Consider the following 25,508-nt stretch of genomic DNA (forward strand, 5'->3'; position numbering starts at 1 on the left):
AATCACACTTCTGTGAAATCAAACTGTCCACTTAGGAAGCAACACTGATTGACAATAAATTTCACATGCTGTTGTACAAATGGAATAGACAAAAGGTGGAAATTATAGGCAATTAGCAAGAAAAAATAAATAAATAATAAAAAATAAAAAATAAAGGAGTGGTTCTGCAGGTGGTGACCACAGACCACTTCTCAGTTCCTATGCTTCCTGGCTGATGTTTTGGTCACTTTTGAATGCTGGCGGTGCTTTCACTCTAGTGGTAGCATGAGACGGAGTCTACAACCCACACAAGTGGCTCAGGTAGTGCAGCTCATCCAGGAGGGCACGTCAATGCGAGCTGTGGCAAGAAGGTTTGCTGTGTCTGTCAGCGTAGTGTGCAGAGCATGGAGGCGCTACCAGGAGACCGTCCAGTACATCAGGAGACGTGGAGGAGGCCGTAGGAGGGCAACAACCCAGCAGCAGGACCGCTACCTCCGCCTTTGTGCAAGGAGGAGCAGGTGGAGCACTGCCAGAGCCCTGCAAAATGACCTCCAGCAGGCCACAAATGTGCATGTGTATGATCAAACGGTCAGAAACAGACTCCATGAGGGTGGTATGAGGGCCCGATGTCCACAGGTGGGGGTTGTGCTTACAGCCCAACACCGTGCAGGACGTTTGGCATTTGCCAGAGAACACCAAGATTGGCAAATTCGCCACTGGCGCCCTGTGCCCTTCACAGATGAAAGCAGGTTCACACTGAGCACATGAGCACATGTGACAGACGTGACAGAGTCTGGAGACGCCGTGGAGAACGTTCTGCTGCTTGCAACATCCTCCAGCATGACCGGTTTGGCGGTGGGTCAGTCATGGTGTGGGGTGGCATTTCTTTGGGGGGCCGCACAGCCCTCCATGGGCTCGCCAGAGGTAGCCTGACTGCCATTAGGTACCGAGATGAGATCCTCAGACCCCTTGTGAGACCATATGCTGGTGCGGTTGGCCCTGGGTTCCTCCTAATGCAAGACAATGCTAGACCTCATGTGGCTGGAGTGTGTCAGCAGTTCCTGCAAGAGGAAGGCATTGATGCTATGGACTGGCCCGCCCGTTCCCCAGACCTGAATCCAATTGAGCACATCTGGGACATCATGTCTCGCTCCATCCACCAACGCCACGTTGCACCACAGACTGTCCAGGAGTTGGCGGATGCTTTAGTCCAGGTCTGGGAGGAGATCCCTCAGGAGACCATCCGCCACCTCATCAGGAGCATGCCCAGGCGTTGTAGGGAGGTCATACAGGCACATGGAGGCCACACACACTACTGAGCCTCATTTTGACTTGTTTTAAGGACATTACATCAAAGTTGGATCAGCCTGTAGTGTGGTTTTCCACTTTAATTTTGAGTGTGACTCCAAATCCAGACCTCCATGGGTTGATAAATTTGATTTCCATTGATCATTTTTGTGTGATTTTGTTGTCAGCACATTCAACTATGTAAAGAAAAAAGTATTTAATAAGAATATTTCATTCATTCAGATCTAGGATGTGTTATTTTAGTGTTCCCTTTATTTTTTTGAGCAGTGTATATACTACTGTTCTACTTGGTCAGAAATGTCCTTGTTTTTGAAAGAAAAGCAAGTTTTTTGTCAAACACCAGTCTCAAAGTCAACAGTGAAGAGGCGACTCCGTGATGCTGGCCTTCTAGGCAGAGTTGCATAGAAAAAGCCATATCTCAACCTGGCCAATAAAAAGAAAAGATGGGCAAAAGAACACAGACACTGGACAGAGGAACTCTGCCTAGAAGGCTAGCATCCCGGAGTCGCCTCTTCACTTTTGACGTTGAGACTGGTGTTTTGCGGGTACTATTTAAAGAAGCTTAGAGTTGATGACTTGTGAGGAGTCTGTTTCTCAAACTAGACACTGTAATGTACTTGTCCTCTTGCTCAGTTGTGCACCGGGGCCTTCCACTCCTCTTTCTATTCTGGTTAGGGCCATTTTGTGCTGTTCTGTGAAGGGAGTAGTACACAAAGTTGTACGAAATCTTCAGTTTCTTGGCAATTTCTCACATGGAATAGCCTTCATTTCTCAGATCAAGAATAGACTGACGAGTTTCAGAAGAAAGTTCTTAGTTTCTGGCCATTTTGAGCCTGTAAACGAATCCACAAATGCTGATGCTCCAGATATTAAATCAAATTTTATTTGTCACATACACATGGTTAGCAGATGTTAATGCGAGTGTAGCGAAATGCTTGTGCTTCTAGTCCGACAATGCAGTAATAACCAACGAGTAATCTAACCTAACAATTCCACAACTACTACCTTATACACACACAAGTGTAAAGGGATAAAGAATATGTACATAAAGATATATGAATGAGGGATGGTACTCTGCTCTTTGACCCCGTGTTCAGGAAGCAGATCCAGGAAGAGCAGATTGTCCAAACTCAACAGGTCAAGGTCAGAGTCCATGGCTGCTTTCCCTTGGGGCTTAACTCAACAAAGCTTTCTTAGTCTCCAACAAGCTTTCTCTGCCCTTAACCTTGTTCTGAACACCTCCAAAACAAAGGTCATGTGTTTTGGTAAGAAGAATGCCCCTCTCCCCACCGGTGTGATTACTACCTCTGAGGGTTTAGAGCTTGAGGTAGTCACCCCTTTCAAGTACTTGGGAGTATGGCTAGACGGTACACTGTCCTTCTCTCAGCACATATTAAAGCTGCAGCCTAAGGTTAAATCTAGACTTGGTTTCCTCTATCGTAATCACTCCTCTTTCACCCCAGCTGCCAAATTAACCCTGATTCAGATGACCATCCTACCCATGCTAGATTACGGAGACGTAATTTATAGATCGGCAGGCAAGGGTGCTCTCGAGCAGCTAGATGTTCTTTACCATTCGACCGTCAGATTTGCCACCAATGCTCCTTATAGGACACATCACTGCACTCCTCTGTAAACTGGTCATCTCTGTATACCCATCACAAGACCCAATGGTTGATGCTTATTTATAAAACTCTCTTAGGCCTCACTCCCCCCTATCTGAGATACTTACTGCAGCCCTCATCCTCCACATACAATACCCGTTCTGACAGTCACATTCTGTTAAAGGTCCCCAAAGCACACACATCACTGGGTTGCTCGTCTTTTCAGTTCGCTGCAGCTAGCGACTGGAACAAGCTTTAAAAAACACTCAAACTGGACAGTTTTATCTCCATCTCTTCATTCAAAGACTCAGTCATGGACGCTCTTACTGACAGTTGTGGCTGCTTCGCGTGATGTATTGTTGTCTCTACCTTCTTGCCTTTGTGCTGTTGTCTGTGTCCAATAATGTTTGTACTATGTTGTGCTGCTGTCATGTTGTGTTGCTACCATGTTGTTGTTGTGTTATGTTGCTGCCATGCTTTGTTGTTGTCTTAGGCCTCTCTTTATGTAGTGTTGTGGTGTCTCTTGCCGTGATGTATGTGGTGTCCTATATTTTACTTTTAATCCCAGCCCCCGGCCCCGCAGGATGCCTTTTGCCTTTTGGAAGGACATCATTGTAAATAAGAATTTGTTCTTAACTGACTTCCCTAGTTAAATAAAATAAATATATATATATAAAACTCAAGCATCTCCTCAAATGGTTGTTCACTTCTCTCTTACTTAGAAAGATGCCCTTAGTTCCAAATCTTGGAAAGCATCCCAAACTTCCCAAGTGTTTAGAAAAATCCTGGAAGGAGAATTTCCGGAATCAGGATGGAACAATCAGCAATCTTCCAACAGTCTTTCAGCCAGAACCTCTGAAAATCCTGGGAACTTTGTAAAAGTTTTATGTATTTAGCAAATTTAGACAAAGGTGGTCACAGTCTGATGAAACAGTTCACCTCTCCACTCCCACTCTCCTCTCCCCTCATCCTCTCCAGAAGCGTCATCACTCCAGTGACTCCATGGCGTCTGGCAGGAACCGTAGCTACAGCACAGACTCAGTTGACAAACTGCCCAGCCGGCTGAGAGAGGGGCCCTGGTTGCAGGACATCTCTAACACCTTCCTCCAGCAGTATGTCCAGTACCTCCAGAGTATGGGCTTCATCCTGGTCCAGGTCCGGCCACAGTCCCCAGCGCGCAGGTACGTCTTTCTGACAGTCCAGTGGTCCTCAACTCTCTGAACTATACTAGTAACCTATCTTTCTACACCATACTAGTTCAAGTTTATTTACCACGTGCAATGAATACATTGGAAATCTAACTCACCCGATCTCTCAACCCAAAAAAACACAATGAAAACACAATACAACTCAGGGCAAATGTCCTCTTTCTCTGAGTTTCCCTCCTATGATCCTTTATGTGACTGTGAGCAGAACTATGAGCACTATTCATCCATTAGTCATCAGATGTGTTGTGATCCCCTCCAAGCCTCCAATAGCCACACCCCTCTGGTCATGCATGTGATATAACTACAGTAGACACTTGGCAGACACACACACACACACACACACACGGGCGGATGGACAGACGGACAGACACACACAGTACACTCTCTCTCTGTTTTTTTCCCCATCCCTGCTTAACCTCTAACCCTGCCTGTCTCTCTCTCTCTCTCTCTCCTCTCTCCATGTAGCATCCCCAGGGCCCGGGCAGCCATGTTCAGCTCATTGTCGTCAGAGAGGCAGTCCTTCTCCTATAACAAAACCAGGAGTGAGGACAGCCCTAAGGTAAGTAGTGCTGATGCAAGCGCTCAGGATATTCCCACACGTACACTGGCTAAAAGGCACACAGGGATATATTGACTCTGACGCCCTCTTCCTCTCTCTCTGACAAACATGCTCTCTCTCTCTAACGCTCACTCTATTCACACACACACACACACACAAACACACACCGCTTCATCATCAACTCTTGAGGTAATGTTGTTTTTCTCCGCAGAGCACAGGGTCGGATATTACCGCGTACTACCTCCAGAGGGCGCTGCCAGGGGGCATTGTATTGATGGAGCTTGCCTTTCAGGTGAATCTTTCTCTCTCGCTCTCTCTCTCTTTCAAAGGGGTTTATTGGCATGGGGAAAATGTTGCCAAAGGAGTGAAATAAACACAAGTGAGTATACACAAAACAACACAAACAGAAAACTATACAAATTTAACTGTAAATATGGCACTCAAAAGGTAACATTTTAAGTGTTATATCAGCTATGTGCAGTGTTTAAATAAAAAAAAAAGGTTATTCTTTGGGGGGGGTAGATCAGCTTTAATACTGCAGATAGATTATAGCTTCCATCAATGTAATTGTCTGCATCATTTCCAATCCCCCATATTTTTTTATATATACACTGCTCAAAAAAATAAAGGGAACACTTAAACAACACAATGTAACTCCAAGTCAATCACACTTCTGTGAAATCAAACTGTCCACTTAGGAAGCAACACTGATTGACAATAAATTTCACATGCTGTTGTACAAATGGAATAGACAAAAGGTGGAAATTATAGGCAATTAGCAAGAAAAAATAAATAAATAATAAAAAATAAAAAATAAAGGAGTGGTTCTGCAGGTGGTGACCACAGACCACTTCTCAGTTCCTATGCTTCCTGGCTGATGTTTTGGTCACTTTTGAATGCTGGCGGTGCTTTCACTCTAGTGGTAGCATGAGACGGAGTCTACAACCCACACAAGTGGCTCAGGTAGTGCAGCTCATCCAGGAGGGCACGTCAATGCGAGCTGTGGCAAGAAGGTTTGCTGTGTCTGTCAGCGTAGTGTGCAGAGCATGGAGGCGCTACCAGGAGACCGTCCAGTACATCAGGAGACGTGGAGGAGGCCGTAGGAGGGCAACAACCCAGCAGCAGGACCGCTACCTCCGCCTTTGTGCAAGGAGGAGCAGGTGGAGCACTGCCAGAGCCCTGCAAAATGACCTCCAGCAGGCCACAAATGTGCATGTGTATGATCAAACGGTCAGAAACAGACTCCATGAGGGTGGTATGAGGGCCCGATGTCCACAGGTGGGGGTTGTGCTTACAGCCCAACACCGTGCAGGACGTTTGGCATTTGCCAGAGAACACCAAGATTGGCAAATTCGCCACTGGCGCCCTGTGCCCTTCACAGATGAAAGCAGGTTCACACTGAGCACATGAGCACATGTGACAGACGTGACAGAGTCTGGAGACGCCGTGGAGAACGTTCTGCTGCTTGCAACATCCTCCAGCATGACCGGTTTGGCGGTGGGTCAGTCATGGTGTGGGGTGGCATTTCTTTGGGGGGCCGCACAGCCCTCCATGGGCTCGCCAGAGGTAGCCTGACTGCCATTAGGTACCGAGATGAGATCCTCAGACCCCTTGTGAGACCATATGCTGGTGCGGTTGGCCCTGGGTTCCTCCTAATGCAAGACAATGCTAGACCTCATGTGGCTGGAGTGTGTCAGCAGTTCCTGCAAGAGGAAGGCATTGATGCTATGGACTGGCCCGCCCGTTCCCCAGACCTGAATCCAATTGAGCACATCTGGGACATCATGTCTCGCTCCATCCACCAACGCCACGTTGCACCACAGACTGTCCAGGAGTTGGCGGATGCTTTAGTCCAGGTCTGGGAGGAGATCCCTCAGGAGACCATCCGCCACCTCATCAGGAGCATGCCCAGGCGTTGTAGGGAGGTCATACAGGCACATGGAGGCCACACACACTACTGAGCCTCATTTTGACTTGTTTTAAGGACATTACATCAAAGTTGGATCAGCCTGTAGTGTGGTTTTCCACTTTAATTTTGAGTGTGACTCCAAATCCAGACCTCCATGGGTTGATAAATTTGATTTCCATTGATCATTTTTGTGTGATTTTGTTGTCAGCACATTCAACTATGTAAAGAAAAAAGTATTTAATAAGAATATTTCATTCATTCAGATCTAGGATGTGTTATTTTAGTGTTCCCTTTATTTTTTTGAGCAGTGTATATACTACTGTTCTACTTGGTCAGAAATGTCCTTGTTTTTGAAAGAAAAGCAAGTTTTTTGTCAAACACCAGTCTCAAAGTCAACAGTGAAGAGGCGACTCCGTGATGCTGGCCTTCTAGGCAGAGTTGCATAGAAAAAGCCATATCTCAACCTGGCCAATAAAAAGAAAAGATGGGCAAAAGAACACAGACACTGGACAGAGGAACTCTGCCTAGAAGGCTAGCATCCCGGAGTCGCCTCTTCACTTTTGACGTTGAGACTGGTGTTTTGCGGGTACTATTTAAAGAAGCTTAGAGTTGATGACTTGTGAGGAGTCTGTTTCTCAAACTAGACACTGTAATGTACTTGTCCTCTTGCTCAGTTGTGCACCGGGGCCTTCCACTCCTCTTTCTATTCTGGTTAGGGCCATTTTGTGCTGTTCTGTGAAGGGAGTAGTACACAAAGTTGTACGAAATCTTCAGTTTCTTGGCAATTTCTCACATGGAATAGCCTTCATTTCTCAGATCAAGAATAGACTGACGAGTTTCAGAAGAAAGTTCTTAGTTTCTGGCCATTTTGAGCCTGTAAACGAATCCACAAATGCTGATGCTCCAGATATTAAATCAAATTTTATTTGTCACATACACATGGTTAGCAGATGTTAATGCGAGTGTAGCGAAATGCTTGTGCTTCTAGTCCGACAATGCAGTAATAACCAACGAGTAATCTAACCTAACAATTCCACAACTACTACCTTATACACACACAAGTGTAAAGGGATAAAGAATATGTACATAAAGATATATGAATGAGGGATGGTACAGAATGGCATAGGCAAGATGCAGTAGATGGTATCGAGTACAGTATATACATATGAGATGAGTAATGTAGGGTATGTAAACATAAAAGTGCATAGTTTAAAGTGGCTAGTGATACATGTATTACATAAAGATGGCAAGATGCAGTAGATTATATAGAGTACAGTATATACATTATATTAAGTGGCATTGTTTAAAGTGGCTAGTGATACATTTTTGATCAATTTCCATTATTAAAGTGAGCTGGAGTTGAGTCAGCCACTCGATGTTAGTGGTGGCTGTTTAACAGTCTGATGGCCTTGAGATAGAAGCTGTTTTTCAGTCTCTCGGTCTCTGCTTTGATGCACATGTACTGACCTCGCCTTCTGGATGATAGCGGGGTGAACAGGCAGTGGCTCGGGTGGTTGTTGTCCTTGATGATCTTTATGGCCTTCCTGTGACATCGGGTGGTGTAGGTGTCCTGGAGGGCAGGTAGTTTGCCCCCAGTGATGCGTTGTGCAGACCTCACTACCCTCTGGAGAGCCTTACGGTTGTGGGTGGAGCAGTTGCCGTACCAGGCGGTGATACAGCCCGACAGGATGCTCTCGATTGTGCATCTGTAGAAGTTTGTGAGTGCTTTTGGTGACAAGCTGAATTTCTTCAGGCTCCTGAGGTTGAAGAGGCGCTGCTGCGCCTTCTTCACAACGCTGTCTGTGTGGGTGGACCATACCAGTTTGTCTGTGATGTGTACGCCGAGGAACTTAACTTACTACCCTCTCCACTACTGTCCCGTCGATGTGGATAGGGGGGTGGTCCCTCTGCTGTTTCCTGAAGTCCACAATCATCTCCTTTGTATTGTTGATGTTGAGTGTGAGGTTATTTTCCTGACACCACACTCCGAGGGCCCTCACCTCCTCCCTGTAGGCCGTCTCGTCGTTGTTGGTGATCAAGCCTACCACTGTAGTGTCGTCCGCAAACTTGATGATTGAGTTGGAGGCGTGCATGGCCATACAGTCGTGGGTTAACAGGGAGTACAGGAGAGGGCTCAGAACGCACCCTTGTGGGGCCCCAGTGTTGAGGATCAGCGGGGTGGAGATGTTGTTACCTACCCTCACCACCTGGGGGCGGCCCGTCAGGAAGTCCAGTACCCAGACCCAGGGTCTCGAGCTTGATGACGAGTTTGGAGGGTACTATGGTGTTAAATGCTGAGCTGTAGTCGATGAACAGCATTCTCACATAGGTATTCCTCTTGTCCAGATGGGTTAGGGCAGTGTGGTTGCGATTGCGTCGTCTGTGGACCTATTGGGGCGGTAAGCAAATTGGAGTGGGTCTAGGGTGTCAGGTAGGGTGGAGGTGATATGGTCCTTGACTAGTCTCTCAAAGCACTTCATGATGACGGAAGTGAGTGCTACGGGGCGGTAGTCGTTTAGCTCAGTTACCTTAGCTTTCTTGGGAACAGGAACAATGGTGGCCCTCTTGAAGCATGTGGGAACAGCAGACTGGGATAAGGATTGATTGAATATGTCCGTAAACACACCAGCCAGCTGGTCTTCGCATGCTATGAGGACGCGGCTGGGGATGCCGTCTGGGCCTGCAGCCTTGCGAGGGTTAACACGTTTAAATATTTTACTCACGTCGGCTGCAGGTTTTGGTTGGGGGCCGTGTCAGTGGCACTGTATTGTCCTCAAAGCGAGCAAAGAAGTTATTTAGTCTGTCTGGGAGCAAGACATCCTGGTCCGCGACGGGGCTGGTTTTCTTTTTGTAATCCGTGATTGACTGTAGACCCTGCCACATACCTCTTGTGTCTGAGCCGTTGAAATGCAACAGATACTCAACTAGTCTAAAGAAGGCCAGTTTTATTGCTTCTTTAATCAGAACAACAGGTTTCAGCTGTGCTAACATAATTGCAAAAGGGTTTTCTAGCCTTTTTAAAATGATTAACTTGTATTAGCTAACACAATGTGCCATTGGAACACAGGAGTGATGGTTGCTGATAATGGGCCTCTGTATGCCTATGTAGATATTCCATAAAAAATCTGTTTCCAGCTACAATAGTCATTTACAACATTAACAATGTCTACACTGTATTGCTGATCATTTTTATATTATTTTATTGACAAAAAAAAATGCTGCTTTTTCAAAAACAAGGACATTTCTAAGTGACCCCAAACCTTTGAACGATAGTGTATATACACAGTACCAGTCAAAAGTTTGGACACACCTACTCATTCCAAGGTTTTTCTTTATTTTTACTATTTTCTACATCGTAGAATAATAGTGAACACATCAAAACTATGAAATAACATGGAATCATGTCGTAACCAAAAAAGTGTTAAACAAATAAAATATATTTTAGATTCTTCAAAGTAGCCAACCTTTGCCTTGATGACAGCTTTGCACACTCTTGGCATTCTCTCAACCAGTTTCATGAGGTAGTCATCTGGAATGCATTTCAATTAACAGGTGTGCCTTGTTAAAAGTACATTTGTGGAATTTCTTTCCTTCATAATGCATTTGAGCCAATCAGTTGTGTTGTGACAAGGTAGGGTTGGTATAGAGAAGATAGCCCTATTTGGTAAAAGACCAAGCCCATATTATGGCAAAAACAGCTCAAATAAGCAAAGAGAAATGACAGTCCATCATTGCTTTAAGACATGAAGGTCAGTCAATCTGGAAAATTTCAAGAACTTTGAAAGTTTCTTCAAGTGCAGTCGCAAAAACCATCAAGCGCTATGATAAAACTAGCTGTCATGAGGACCGCCAAAGGAAAGGAAGACCCAGAGTTACCTCTGTTGCAGGATACGTTCATTAGAGTTAACGGCACCTCCAATTGCAGCCCAAATAAAAACTTCACAGAGTTCAAGTAATAGACACATCTCAACATCAACTGTTCAGAGGAGACTGTGTGAATCAGGCCTTCATGGTTGAATTGCTGCCAAGAAACCACTACTAAACGACACCAATAAGAAGAAGAGACTTGCTTGTGCCAAGAAACACGAGCAATGGGCATTAGAACGTTGGAAATCTGTACTTTTGGTCTGATGAGTCTTAATCTATGTTTGGTTCCAACCGCCGTGTCTTTGTGAGACACAGGGTAGGTGAACGGATGATCTCTGCATGTGTTGTTCCCGCCGTGAAGCATGGAGGAGGATTTGTGATGGTGTGGTGGTGCTTTGCTGGTGACACTGTCAGTTATTTAGAATTCAAGGCAGACTTAACCAGCATGGCTGCCACAGCATTCTTCAGCGATGCACCATCCTATCTGGTTTGTGCTTATTGGGACTATCATTTGTTCTTCAACAGGACAATGTCCCAAAACACACCTCCATGCTGTGTTAGGGCAATCTGATGACCTGGCCTCCACAATCACCTGACCTCAACCCGTTTAGTTATTTCATTTTCAAATAACCGAAAGTGATAGGTTGTAATCTGAATAAAGGGAAAAAGGCCATTCTTGAACATTGGGTGAGACATTCTTACATCCGAACTGGTTCTCCAGAAAATTAGTAAGTATTCCTTTTGTATGACTGAAGCCTTTAGTCAGAGGTCTAATGCTTTAATATTTCATAATTTCTGCTCCTCAAATTCATATTCATTATATAAATAGGCCCGTTTAATTTTGTTTGACTTGCCTTTTCAAATAAAATGGAATCTTTTTTGCTTATACAGTGCATTCAGAAAGTATTCAGACCCCTTCACTTTTTCCACATTTTGTTACGTTACAGCCTTATTCTAAAATGGATTAAATACATCCACATCAATCTACCGGTACACACAATGCCCCATAAGGACAAAAAGGAAAAAGGTTTTAAGACATTTTTGCAAATGTATTAAAAATCTACAATTGAATACCTTATTTTCAGACCCTCTGCTACGAGACTCGGAATTGAGCTCAGTTGCATCCTGTATCCATTGGTCATCCTTGATGTTTCTACAACTTGATTGAACATGATTTGGAAAGGCACACACCTGTCTATATAAGGTCCCACAGTTGACAGTGCATGTCAGAGCAAAAACCAAGCCATGAGGTTGAAGGAATTGTCCACAGAGCTCCGAGACAGTATTGTGTCAAGGCACAGATCTGGGGAAGGGTGCCCCAAAATTTCTGCAGTGTTGAAGGTTCCCAAGAACACAGTGGCCTCCATCATTCTTAAATGGAAGAAGTTTGGAACCACCAAGACTCTTCCTAGAGCTGGCTGCCTGGCCGAACTGAGCAATCGGGGGAGAAGGGCCTTCGTCAGGGAGGTGACCAAGAATCCGATGGTCAGAGTTCCTCTGTGGAGATGGGAGAACCTTCCAGAAGGACAACCATCTCTGCAGTACTCCACCATTCAGGCCTTTTCTGGTAAAGTGGCAAGCCGGAAGCCACTCCTCAGAAGAAGGCACATGACAGCCCGCTTGGGGTTTGCCAAAAGGCATGTTTTTTAGCGGAAGGGACTGTGAGACAAGTCAGGATCGAGTGGAAGATGAACGGAGCAAAGTACAGAGAGATCCTTGATGAAAACCTGCTCCAGAGCGCTCAGGACCTCAGACTGGGGTGAAGCTTCACCTTCTATCAGGACAACGACCCTAAGCACACATCCAAGACAACACAGGAGTGGCTTCGGGACAAGTGATCCAGCCAGAGCCCGGAGTTGAACCCGATCGAACATTGAGAGGCCTGAAAATAGCTGTGCAGCGACGCTCCCTTTCCAACCGGACAGAGCTTGAGAGGTTCTGCAGAGAAGAATGGGAGAAACTCCCCAAATACAGGTGTGCCAAGCTTGTAGCGTCATACCGAAGAAGACTCAAGGCTGTAATCGCTGCCAAAGGTGGTTCAACCAAGTACTGAGTAAAGGGTCTGAATACTTTGTAAATGTACTATTTCAGTTGTATTTTTTTACACATTTGCAAACATTTCTAAAAACCTGTTTTTGCCTGGTCATTATCGGGTATTGTGTAGATTGACGAGGAAAAAACTAGTTAATCAATTTTAGAATAAGGCTGTAACGTAACAAAATGTGTAAAAAATGAATGGGTCTGAATACTTTCCAAATGCACTGTATAATAAAAATAACTGGTTGCTTGGTATAGGCTAGGCCATAAGCCAATTGGTAAACTGGGATATGACTAAAGAGTTAATCAGGGTGATTTTTCAATAAAAAGACAGGTTTATTCCTTTCCATGGTAGCAAGATATCTAGTTTTGTGAACTTTCTATTAAAATGTATTTTAGTGAGATCATATGATATGAACACCAGCATCACCGTCAGACCATTTTATTGCTAAACTACACTGTAATGTAAAAGTTGTATTTTTTGTGATCCAATACATAATATAGTACACTTGTATGAATTTGGTTGTAACCCAGAGAAGTTAGAAAAAGTAACTGGATCCTCTGAGGTTGTGAAAGGATTCAAATTGTGGATTTAAATTAACATGAATCATCAGCGTACAATGACACCTTTGTTTTTAAGTCCTGGATTTACAGTGTTTTAGCAATGTGCAAATAGTTGTAGTACGAATAACAGGAGAAGATAAATAAACAGATAAATATTGGTGATATTTACAATGTTTGTGCTACCTGTGGTGTTGACGTTTAGTTAGATATAGTTATTTATGTGTTCTAGGGCAGCAGTGTCTGGCTACTGGAACTTTTTAGGAACAGTCTGACAGAATCTGTGCAGAAGATCTAGGTGCTGCTGTAGGTCCTCCTTTGTTGGGGATAGAAGCACCAGATCATCTGCAAACAGTATACATTTGAGTCCAGTAGGGTGAGGCCGGGTGCTGCACACTATTCTAGTGCCCTCGCCAATTCATTGATATTTATGGGGCTCAAGCTTGCATCCCTGTCACCCCACGGCCCTGGGGTCTCTCTCTTTCACTCTATATTACACCTCCAGCGCTCGCGGCACGCGCGCTCTCTCTACCGCTTTCTCTACTGCTCTCTCTCCTTCTCTCTCGCTCTCTCTCTCTTGCAGTGCATGCTGGGGGTTTGAGTGTTTGGTGTGGAGGGCTCTGTCCTAACTTTTTTTCTGGATTCTGTTTTGGTCTTTTCTTTACATTTTATTTTCTATGGTGGACGGTTAATGCACTATTTGTTTTAGCGGTATCCACAGGTTTTTTCAAAGTTAGGGTGGAAGAGGACAGAGTTCGTTTCCTGGGGTTTGAAAGGTGTGGTGTGCCCGATGGCTTCTCAGCCTAGTGCGGAGGAGACTCTGTCGTTACGGCATGAATTCAGGTGTGTTCCTGAGAATGGAGTTAAGGTGGTAGAATATTTTGTATGGGGTGTGTTTGTGCCAATTTCGCCTCTTTCTACCCTTTCGACAAGGGTGGTAGTTGCAAATTTGCCTCTGTTTATTACGGTTGATCAAATCAGGAAAGAGCGGAGTGGTTTTGGTAAGTTTGCTAGCGGTTTTCGTGTACTGTCGGCAGGTTTTCAGGCAGATGCTGTTAAGCATGTTGTTTTGTTCCGGAGGCAAGTGTTCATGTTTCTGAATAACAATGAGAAACAGCTAAATGTGCATTTTAAAGTGAGTCATGGGGAGGGGCTCTACGCAGGGTTTTCCAGCACAGATAGTCTACGGTGTTTGGAGTGTGGGGATTTGGGGCATAACAGCTTTGCGTGCCCACATAAAGGCTGTAGACAAGGTGAGGGTACAAGTGGGGGAAATCAAGGAAATCAAGGTCAACGTGCAGGGGGCAATGAGACGCAGACAGAAGGGGCTGGGCCTAGTCATGCCAGGGATGGTCGTGTAGATGAGGCTGGGCCTAGTCATGCCAGAGATGGTGGGGTAGCTGAGGCTGGGTCTAGTCACGTTATGCTAGTGGATGAGGAGAGTATAGTGTGTAAGAGACTAGGGGGGAGGAGGAGGGTGTCAAGCGGAAAAGGAAAAAGGGGGAGAAGAATGGAGGTGGAAGGGGAGATGCTGGTGTGGTCAAAGGAACCTTTGCCTGGTGCTGGGGGGAGGCCCTGACCGGAGAGGAAGGGCAGGTGGTTAGGATGGGAGATGGAGATGAGGAGGAAAGTGAGTCTGAGGAAGAGGATGATGAGGAGGCCTTTTTTTCAGACTCCTCTTCAATGGGTCCGGAGCTGACAGCCAGTCAAGCAGAGGGGTCAAAGTACACGTTGAGGGAACTGACAAAGTTCCTGAATGAGACCACGGGGAAAAAAGTTAATCTTGAGGCTTTTTTTTTCTGATCCGAGAATGTTTGGAAGATCAGTACAACATGCTATGAAAAATGAGGGGCATGGTGTCCTCTCACCCAGGAAACAGTTTAGGTTGAGGAAGTGTGTTACAACAGTGCGTAAGGGTCTAACTTCAGACACTGTTTAGATTAATAGTTTCTTTCTGACACTGTTTTTTTTAGCTTTGCTATTGGTGTCTTTCTTTGCTGGATTTTCTCCCAATTCTTATGGAGACTCTACGGATAGGCTCGCTCAATATAAATGGCACCAGAGATGTGGGAAAGAGGAGTATGTTGGGTGAATATGTAAAACAAATAAAGTACAGGTGTTGTTTCTGCAAGAGACGCGTAGTGATGTGGTGAATGAAGTCGATTGGGGGCTCTGGTGGGAAGGGGCAAGTGTGTTGAGCCATGGGACAAATTTTAGAGCAGGGGTGGCAGTCCTTTTTGTACCGGGTCTGTCTGTAAAAATTTGCTCCTCAAAGGAGGTGTGTAGGGGTAGGCTGCTTGTTGTAAAAGCAGAAATTAACAACATGGGTTTTGTCTTTATAAATGTGTATGCGCCTAACACAGGGAGAGAGAGGGGGATTCTATTTGTGTGTCTTAGACAGGAACTCTCACAGGTAGCGCCTGAGGAGACGCTGGTGGTCGGTGGGGACTAGAACTGTACAATGGATTTTACGAAAGACTGAAATGGGGGAGAGCCTCATTCAGTGTCAGTGGGAGTGTTAAGGGACATCATTAACCAGTTTGACCTAGTGGATGTTTGGAGAACTAAACAGCCCAACACAAGACAGTATACATGGGTGAAGGTTTTTGGGGCTAGGGTGAGTGCAGCCCGACTTGATCGTTTTTACCTATCCAGGAATCGGAGCAATAGGCTGTTGGGCACTACCTTTCTCCTGGTGGGGTTTTCGGATCATCACATAACCATGGCTCGGCTGTCTATTTCACCAGGGCCTCGGCAGGCATCCTATTGGAAGTTTAATGTAAAGCTCTTACAAGACGCCACTTTTTGCTCAGGTTTCCAGACTTTTTGGGAAAGGTGGGGGCAGCGAAGAGAGGAGTGTGAGTCTCTGAGTCAATGAAGGGATGTGGGGAAAGTCCAAATTCTGCTTTTCTGTCAACAGTATACAGCTCTCTCATCCTCAGAGGCTAGGATAGTATTGGGGGAACTGGAGCGTAGTATTAGTGAGATGGAGGTAGAGGGGCAAGGCAATGTAGGCCTCCAGGCTAATTTAGCTGAATTACGTAGGGACCTGGGCAGTTTTTTCCAGTTTAAAGCAAAGGGAGCACTTGTAAGAGCTAGGTTCTCAATGCCGAAGGAGATGGATGCTCCCAGCTCCTCCTCCTTTGGTTTGTAAAGACAGAGCAGTGAAGCCAAGGGTATGCATTGTCTACGGCTGTCTGATGGGCGGGTGACCTCTGTGGTGGGGGAGATGCGGGAGCGAACTGTGGAGTTGTATAGGGAAGAAATGTGTGATCATATGTGTGCGCAGGTCTTGTTCGCAGAACTCCCTAAGCTCTCTCTGGCACAGCAAGATGAAATGGACATTCCTCTGTTGTCCCATGAACTGGCAGAGACCGTAACCCAGATGTCCCCCGCCCATGCACCGGGGGTCGATGGACTCCCAGCGGAGTTTTATAGAAAATTCTGGGGAATAATTGGACTGGACTTCTTTTGCGTGTTGCGTGAATGCGTCGGGGTAGGAGAGTTGCCGATGAGCTGCCGTCGGGCGGCTCTGACTCTCCTGCCCTAATAAGGGGACTTGTGTGAACTTAAGAACTGGAGGCCTGTGGCATTGCTCTGTGCGAACTACAAGATATTTGCCAAAGTCTTACCTAACAGACTGAAGTCCCATCTAGGATAGTACATAAGGACCAAACATATTGTGTACCGGGACGCTCAATCACGGACAACTTGTTCTTAATCAGGGACATGTTGGAATTGTCGAGAGGTTCTAATGTGAACTTTGGACTGGTCTCTTTAGATCAAGAGAAGGCTGTTGATAGAGTGGACCATGAATATCTGTTTATTGTGATTTTGGGGTTTGTGGAAAAGTTTTTGACCTTTGTGAAGGTCAGTAGGCCAGTCTGTGTGAGATGCGGCATTCGACAAGGATGCCCTCTATTGGGGCAGTTATATACACTAGCCATTGAGCCTTTTTTGGGCCTGCTACGCAAGAGACTGCAGGGAGTGTGCTGGACAGGCATGGGTGTGGTGACAGGCATAGCAGTGTCAGCGTATGCAGATGGCGTTTCTGTGATGATCAGGATATGCAGGCACTAGAGACTAGTCTGAAGGTGTACGAGGAAGCTTCGTCAGCTAAGGTAAACTGGGGCAAGAGCAAAGCTCTGTTATGGGGGGATAGGACCCCTCTGCTTCCAGGGGGTTTGCAGTGAGGTTGTGAATGGCTTTAAATGTTGGGGGTGTACATGGGCTCAGAGAGGTGGGTCAGGAAGAACTGGGAGGGGCTGTCACAGGCAGTGGTGTCAAGACTGGCCAGGTGGAGGTGGCTCCTGTCCCAAGTGTCATATAGAGGGAGGGTGCTGATAATCAACAACCTGGTGGCATCTTCCCTGTGGCATAAACTGGCTGTCCTCAACCCCCCCGCCGGTCTGCTCGCAGACCTGCAACGCAAGCTGGTGGACTTTTTCTGGTCGGGCCATCACTGGCTGAGGGTTGCAGTGTTGTACATGACCGTCCACGAAGGAGGACAGAGCCTGGTGGAACTGGAGAGTAGAGTGGCTTCTTTCGGACTAAAGGTGGTGCAGAGACTGCTGTACCATACTGATGTCGGCTGGAGGGAACCAGCATGCGCGCTGCTGAGGAGAGCTGGCAGATTAGGGTTGGACCGGCAGCTATTCCTCATGAGGCTGGAGGGGCTAAGTACCACAGGTCTCTCTGATTTTTACTCTGCAGTGCTGAGGGCCTGGCAGCTGCTAAGGCCCCCACGAGAAGGGGGTGTGGAGCCTGGGCTGTGGGTGTGGGAGGAGCCTATCTTCCACAACCCAGCCATCCCTTTGAGATCGGTTCAGTCGGCGGATGGCAGCGGGTTTATAAAGGCTGGGTGACCTGCGACTGCTGGGAGAGGAAGGGTGGAAAACCCCGGAAGTCCTGGCACAACAAACAGGAATAAATTCTCTTAGGATGCTGAAGAGATTTCCTGGAGGAGGTCCAGGAGGCACTGTCTGAGCCGGTAAGAGGGGTTTTTGAGCTGCCAAAGGGGAGGGGCCACCAATGTTTCCGCCACTATAGGTGACAGCAGAGACTGGAAACTGGCGAGGGGGTCTGGAGGACTTGTTAGATTGTAATACTCTGAGCCTGGGGGAGTTTGAAGGGGTGGGAGGTAAAGTCCTTTATAACCTCTGCGTTAAAGTGAGGAACGTTAGGAGCCTAACAGGAGTGAAGACACATCAGTGGCAGGGGATATGTGGGGTGGAGAGTATGGTGGGTTTTAGATGGAGGGGACCTCCAGTGGAGGGTTCTACATGGAGCCCTGGTCACTAACAGCTAGTTGGCATGGGTTGAACCGGGAGTCGGGCAGGGGTGTCCTTTCTGTGATTCATGTGTTTTCTGTTTGCGCCAAAGTTAATGCCTCTGTAATGTCTGTGTGAGAGGTTGAGGGTGTTTTTTTACTGTTGGGGTGTTTATAATGGGGTACGCTCTCTCTCTCTCTCTTTCGCGCTCTCTCGCTAGCCCGCGCGCCCTCTCTCTCGCGCCCTCTCTCTCGCGCCCTCTCTCTCGCGCCCTCTCTCTCGCGCCCTCTCTCTCGCGCCCTCTCTCTCGCGCCCTCTCTCTCGCGCCCTCTCTCTCGCGCCCTCTCTCTCGCTCTCTCTCTCGCTCTCTCTCTCGCGCGCTCGCTCTCTCTTGCGCGCTCTCTCTCTAGCCCGCGCGCCCTCTCTCTCTCGCTCTCTCTCTCTCGCGCTCTCTCTCGCGCTCTCTCTCGTGCTCTCTCTCTGTCTATGTGTGTGTGTCTCTTACTCCATATTACACATTCACCCCTCCTACTCCATTAGCTTAACATGGGCCTCAGGTTTAGATTATGTGCCATCATTATGTGCAATTTGACTCAAGGCCTTAAAGACAGAAGAGTTTAGTTTAAATGGGTCTTTCCTACTGAGTATTTTATGCATTATTCTCACACTGTAGGAGATGTGTTTAGAACTGTTTGTCATTGTAACCACACACCCACCACATAATTCATGAGAAATGATATCTGTTGAGCCCTGAGTAGTATAGTAGCACAGTGTATGATATTCTATCCAGTATATCATCTCTCTCCTTCTTCTCTCCTTCTCTGTCTCTGTCTCTCTCAGGGTTGTTACTTCTGTGTGAAGCAGTATGCTCTGGAGTGTTCACGCATCCCCATGGGACAGACCGTCAACTCTCAGGTAACATTATGGTATCTCTATCTCTGGTGCTGTAAGTTAGACCACAGAGCCGGGCCCAAGAAACCCGGCCATAGCCTCCTCTAGGTATGTATGGGGCTGAGAAAAGAAGGATGATGAAAGAGAGAGACAGATAAGATATTGTAATCAGCTTGGTTCCACACATCTTTCTGTATCATCATGGTGACTTTACACCTCCCTGGCTATGGTGTGATTCACTTGAATCGCTCTTCCTCCCTCCCTTCCCCTCTCTCCATCCATCCATCCTCCCTCTCTTTATCGCTATCTCCTGGGACTCAGTTGTCTCTGTCTCTCTCTCTCTCTCGCTCTTTCTCTGTCTCTCTCGCTCTTTCTCTGTCTCTCTCTCTCTCTGTCTGTCTGTAACGCTGGAGTGTGTCCAGGTTTTGCTCTAAATGAGGTGTAATTCAGTGTAAAGATGTGTAAACGACTGCTGTGTGTTTGCTGAGCGTCTCCAGATGTTGTATCTCAGCTGGGAGGGAGGGTAAGCTCCCACAGATGCCTAACTCTCATCAGCATCTGGCCATCTACAACTATAAAGCCATCTGAAGTATTTTTTGTTATTGTTGCCATTTGTTTGTTTGTAAATGTGTGTGCTAGAAGCCAATTTTATTGTCTGACTCTTTCAGTTGTAACATTTCTGTTGAAATGACATACAACTAGATTGCCAAGAGAGATTTGAAACAGCCTTTCCACCATTTCCTTCTCAAGCCAAACTGTCTTATTATATGAAAGAAATCCATGGACTCACTTTGCAAAGCATTCTTTTCTCCTCTTTTATTACAGTTTTTCATAAGGATTGCCTGGCATACTGTATGTGGTATTCTAATCGACAAAAAAACATTATTGTACTCCTAACCCATATATTTCATGCTGGTAATTGCTTTGCCATGTAAACTATTAGGCAGAGTGTAGTGTGTGGGGTGAGTGATTAGCTACAGCAGCAGTCTGCCCACTCTTTGAACATAGCTAATGGACTGTGGTGTGGACTAGGGAGATGGCGAGATGGAGCTTGCAGCGGTACGTCTGGTCTGAACTCTAATGTACTAGACTAATGGCTGTGCTCAGCACTGCATACAGTGTACAGACTGACCCTGTGTTGTTAGAGAGAGCTGTTCACCATGTAGCCTCTCTCTGGCTCTGGCTAGCTCGGTCTTTCTCGCTCCCTATATTTCTTTCTCCTCTCTTTTTCTTTCTTTCTTCATCTTACTCCCTTTCTTGCTCTCATTTTCCTCTTTCTTTCTCTCATCTCTCCTCCTTGTGACGAATCAGTTTTCAGGTTGTGAGATGACTGTTATTTAATAGGATGCAGACAGGCAGGCAGAGAACAAGGTGTCACTGTGATGCTCACCGTTTCCCCTCAACGTGTTGGTAACTGCCTCAAAGTGACGTATGTTAGTCTGAGCAGACAGAGCAAGAGAGCGTTCTCTTTAATCACAGTGATTAGAGTTTGAGATGAGCCATTGCGGTTGCAGAGTCCATCTCGATGCACAGCAGGGTGGTAGACATGTCTGTTAAGCTCTGGAGTAGATGAGTGAGTGAAGCGAGAGATGGTGTGTGTGTGTGTGTGTGTGTGTGTGTGTGTGGTTTATAATTGGACTCTGTCAGCCTCAGTTCCCCTCAGTGTTGACTGTTGTCTTCGTGGCCTGTCTGACCTGCTCACGCTTGGTGCTCACACACACTAGTTTGTCACCTCTCTGTTCTAGATCATTCTAATCGTATTAATGTGAGTGTGTAGCAACACAATGAGTTTTTACGTGTCTTTGCATGTGGAATAGAGCGTATTTTTATAGGCACTAACTCCGCCATGGCTCTTTGGCCTATGGGGAAATTCATGTTTTTGGGGGGATGAAATGGTCTTATTTATTTATTTATTTCACCTTTATTTAACCAGGTAGGCAAGTTGGGAACACGTTCTCATTTACAATTGCGACCTGGCCAAGATAAAGCAAAGCAGTTCGACACATACAACAACACAGAGTTACACATGGAGTAACACAAACATACAGTCAATAATATAGTAGAACAATAAGTCTATATACAATGTGAGCAAATGAGGTGAGATAAGGGAGGTAAAGGCAAAAAAAGGCCATGGTGGCGAAGTAAATACAATATAACAAGTAAAACACTGGAATGGTTGATTTGCAGTGGAAGAATGTGCAAAGTAGAGATAGAAATAATGGGGTGCAAAGGAGCAAAATAAATAAATACAGTAGGGGGGATGTAGTTGTTTGGGCTAAATTTATAGATGGGCTATGTACAGGTGCAGTAATCTATGAGCTGCTCTGACAGCTGGTGCTTAAAGCTAGTGAGGGAGATAAGTGTTTCCAGTTTCAGAGATTTTTGTAGTTCGTTCCAGTCATTGGCAGCAGAGAACTAGAAGGAGAGGCGGCCAAAGGAAGAATTGGTTTTGGGGGTGACCAGAGAGATATACCTGCTGGAGCGCGTGCTACAGGTAGGTGCTGCTATGGTGACCAGCGAGCTGAGATAAGGGGGGACTTTACCTAGCAGGGTTTTGTAGATGACCTGGAGCCAGTGGGTTTGGCGACGAGTATGAAGCGAGGGCCAGCCAACGAGAGTGTACAGGTCGCAGTGGTGGGTAGTATATGGGGCTTTGGTGACAAAACGGACGTCACTGTGATAGACTGCATCCAATTTATTGAGTAGGGTATTGGAGGCTATTTTGTAAATGACATCACCGAAGTCGAGGATTGGTAGGATGGTCAGTTTTACAAGGGTATGTTTGGCAGCATGAGTGAAGGATGCTTTGTTGCGGAATAGGAAGCCAATTCTAGATTTAACTTTGGATTGGAGATGTTTGATGTGAGTCTGGAAGGAGAGTTTACAGTCTAACCAGACACCTAGGTATTTGTAGTTGTCCACATATTCTAAGTCAGAGCCGTCCAGAGTAGTGATGTTGGACAGGCGGGCAGGTGCAGGCAGCGATCGGTTGAAGAGCATGCATTTAGTTTTACTTGTATTTAAGAGCAATTGGAGGCCACGGAAGGAGAGTTGTAGGGCATTGAAGCTCGCCTGGAGGGTTGTTAACACAGTGTCCAAAGAAGGGCCAGAAGTATACAGAATGGTGTCGTCTGCGTAGAGGTGGATCAGAGACTCACCAGCAGCAAGAGCGACATCATTGATGTATACAGAGAAGAGAGTCAGTCCAAGAATTGAACCCTGTGGCACCCCCATAGAGACTGTCAGAGGCCCGGACAACAGACCCTCAGATTTGACACACTGAACTCGATCAGAGAAGTAGTTGGTGAACCAGGCGAGGCAATCATTTGAGAAACCAAGGCTGTCGAGTCTGCCGATGAGGATGTGGTGATTGACAGAGTCGAAAGCCTTGGCCAGGTCAATGAATACGGCTGCACAGTATTGTTTCTTATCGATGGCGGTTAAGATATCGTTTAGGACCTTGAGTGTGGCTGAGGTGCACCCATGACCAGCTCTGAAACCAGATTGCACAATCTGTTTGTTGACTTGGCTTTCGAAGACCTTAGAAAGGCAGGGTAGGATAGATATAGGTCTGAGGCAGTTTGGGTCAAGAGTGTCCCCCCCTTTGAAGAGGGGGATGACCGCAGCTGCTTTCCAATATTTGGGAATCTCAGACGACACGAAAGAGAGGTTGAACAGGCTAGTAATAGGGGTGGCAACAATTTCAGCAGATAATTTTAGAAAGAAAGGGTCCAGATTATCTAGCCCGGCTGATTTGTAGGGGTCCAGATTTTGCAGCTCTTTCAGAACATCAGCTGACTGGATTTGGGAGAAGGAGAAATGGGGAAGGCTTGGGCGAGTAGCTATGGGGTGTGCAGTGCTGTTGACCGGGGTAGGGGTAGCCAGGTGGAAAGCATGGCCAGCCGTAGAAAAATGCTTATTGAAATTCTCAATTATAGTGGATTTGTCGGTGGTGACAGTGTTTCCTATCTTCAGTGTAGTGGGCAGCTGGGAGGAGATGTTCTTATTCTCCATGGACTTTACAGTGTCCCAGAACTTTTTGGGGAGCAAATTTCTGCTTGAAAAAGCTAGCCTTGGCTTTTCTAACTGCCTGTGTATATTGGTTTCTAGCTTCTCTGAAAAGTTGCATATCACGGGGGCTGTTCGATGCTAATGCAGAACGCCATAGGATGTTTTTGTGTTGGTTAAGGGCAGTCAGGTCTGGAGAGAACCAAGGGCTATATCTGTTCCTGGTTCTAAATTTCTTGAATGGGGCATGCTTATTTAAGATGGTGAGGAAGGCATTTAAAAAAAATAACCAGGCATCCTCTACTGACGGGATGAGATCAATATCCTTCCAGGATACCCCGGCCAGGTCGATTAAAAAGGCCTGCTCGCTGAAGTGTTTCAGGGAGCGTTTGACAGTGATGAGTGGAGGTCGTTTGACCGCTGACCCATTACGGATGCAGGCAATGAGGCAGTGATCGCTGAGATCTTGGTTGAAAACAGCAGAGGTGTATTTAGAGGGCAAGTTGGTTAGGATGATATCTATGAGGGTGCCCGTGTTTACGGCTTTGGGGTGGTACCTGGTAGGTTCATTGATAATTTGTGTGAGATTGAGGGCACCAAGCTTAGATTGTAGGATGGCAGGGGTGTTAAGCATGTTCCAGTTTAGGTCGCCTAGCAGCACGAGCTCTGAAGATAGATGGGGGGCAATCAGTTCACATATGGTGTCCAGAGCACAGCTGTGGGCAGAGGGTGGTCTATAGCAGGCGGCAATGGTGAGAGACTTGTTTTTAGAGAGGTGGATTTTTATAAGTAGAAGTTCAAATTGTTTGTGTACAGACCTGGATAGTAGGACAGAACTCTGCAGGCTATCTTTGCAGTAGATTGCAACACTGCCCCCTTTGGCCATTCTATCTTGTCTGAAAATGTTGTAGTTAGGGATGAAAGTGTCAGAATTTTTGGTGGTCTTCCTAAGCCAGGATTCAGACACGGCTAAAACATCCGGGTTGGCAGAGTGTGCTAAAGCAGTGAATAAAACAAACTTAGGGAGGAGGCTTCTAATGTTAACATGCATGAAACCAAGGCTATTACGGTTACAGAAGTCATCAAAAGAGAGCGCCTGGGGAATAGGAGTGGAGCTAGGCACTGCAGGGCCTGGATTCACCTCTACATCACCAGAGGAACAGAGGAGGAATAGGATAAGGGTACGGCTAAAAGCTATGAGAATTGGTCGTCTAGAACGTCTGGAACAGAGAGTAAAAGGAAGTTTCTGGGGGCGATAAAATAGTTTCAAGATATAATGTACAGACAAAGGTATGGTAGGATGTGAATACAGTGGAGGTAAACCTAGGTATTGAGTGATGATGAGAGAGATATTGTCTCTAGAAACATCATTGAAACCAGGTGATGTCATCGCATATGTGGGTGGTGGAACTGAAAGGTTGGATAAGGTCTAGTGAGCAGGGCTAGAGGCTCTTCAGTGAAATAAGCCAATAAACACTAACCAGAACAGCAATGGACAAGGCATATTGACATTAAGGAGAGGCATGTTTAGTCGAGTGATCGTAAGGGTCCAGTGAGTAGAGGTTGGTTGGGATCACGGCGATTCAGACAGCTAGCCGGGCTATCGGTAGCAAGCTAGCATAGGATGGAGGTCTGTTTTTAGCCGCCTCGTGCGTTTCCGTCGGTAGATTAGTGGGGTTCCGTGTGATAGAGGGGATCAATCAAATTGGCAAAATAGATATAGTTATAGTGACCCAAGAAAAAATTGTCCGATAGACTTATTCAGATAGCAGCCGATAAGACAGCTAACGGTTAGCGGGCCCCAGATGAGCGTTCAGGTAACGTCGCGACGGAGGTGCAAGTTGGATAACTCCCTCGGGCAGATAACGTCGGTAGTCAGTCGTGAAGGCCCGGTGGGGCTCCGCATTGGCAGTAAAACGGGTCCGGATAGGTGATTGTAGCCCAGGAGTGGCTGATGGAACTCTTCAGCTGGCTAGCTCCGGAATAATTGATGTTTTCTCCGGGATCGACGTAAGCCAATAGACACACGGGTAGCAGCTAGCTAGCTGCGAAATCAAGGTTTAAATGTCCAGAGCTTGCAGTTGAAATCCGGGGATATGGAGAAAAATAGGTCCGGTATGTTCTGGTCTGAGTCGCGTTGTACAAAAGTGGCGATAGATTAACGAGCTAAAGGAATAGCTGTTGACCACAAACCGTGGTTAGCTGAAATACTAACGTTAGCCAGTAAACTGGCTAGCTTCAGGTTAGCTTCAGGTTAGCTTCAGGTTAGCTTCAGGTTAGCTTCAGGTTAGCTTCAGGTTAGCTTCA

At 46.3% G+C, this 25,508-nt stretch overlaps 1 protein-coding gene across 1 annotated transcript in view; it reads left to right on the forward strand.

Moving 5' to 3' along the window:
* The window catches only part of LOC120054317 (KICSTOR complex protein SZT2-like), a 153,516-nt gene that overhangs the window by 113,079 nt on the left and 14,929 nt on the right, over positions 1–25,508 (forward strand). The window contains exons 64-67 of the mRNA XM_039001731.1: positions 3,870–4,072; positions 4,565–4,658; positions 4,870–4,950; positions 19,143–19,217. Of these exons, the coding sequence (XP_038857659.1) occupies positions 3,870–4,072; positions 4,565–4,658; positions 4,870–4,950; positions 19,143–19,217 (453 nt within the window). The remainder of the gene's footprint in view (positions 1–3,869; positions 4,073–4,564; positions 4,659–4,869; positions 4,951–19,142; positions 19,218–25,508) is intronic.

The sequence above is a fragment of the Salvelinus namaycush genome, chromosome 10, assembly GCF_016432855.1.
Source record: "Salvelinus namaycush isolate Seneca chromosome 10, SaNama_1.0, whole genome shotgun sequence".
In the NCBI taxonomy this organism is placed as follows: Eukaryota; Metazoa; Chordata; class Actinopteri; order Salmoniformes; family Salmonidae; genus Salvelinus; species Salvelinus namaycush.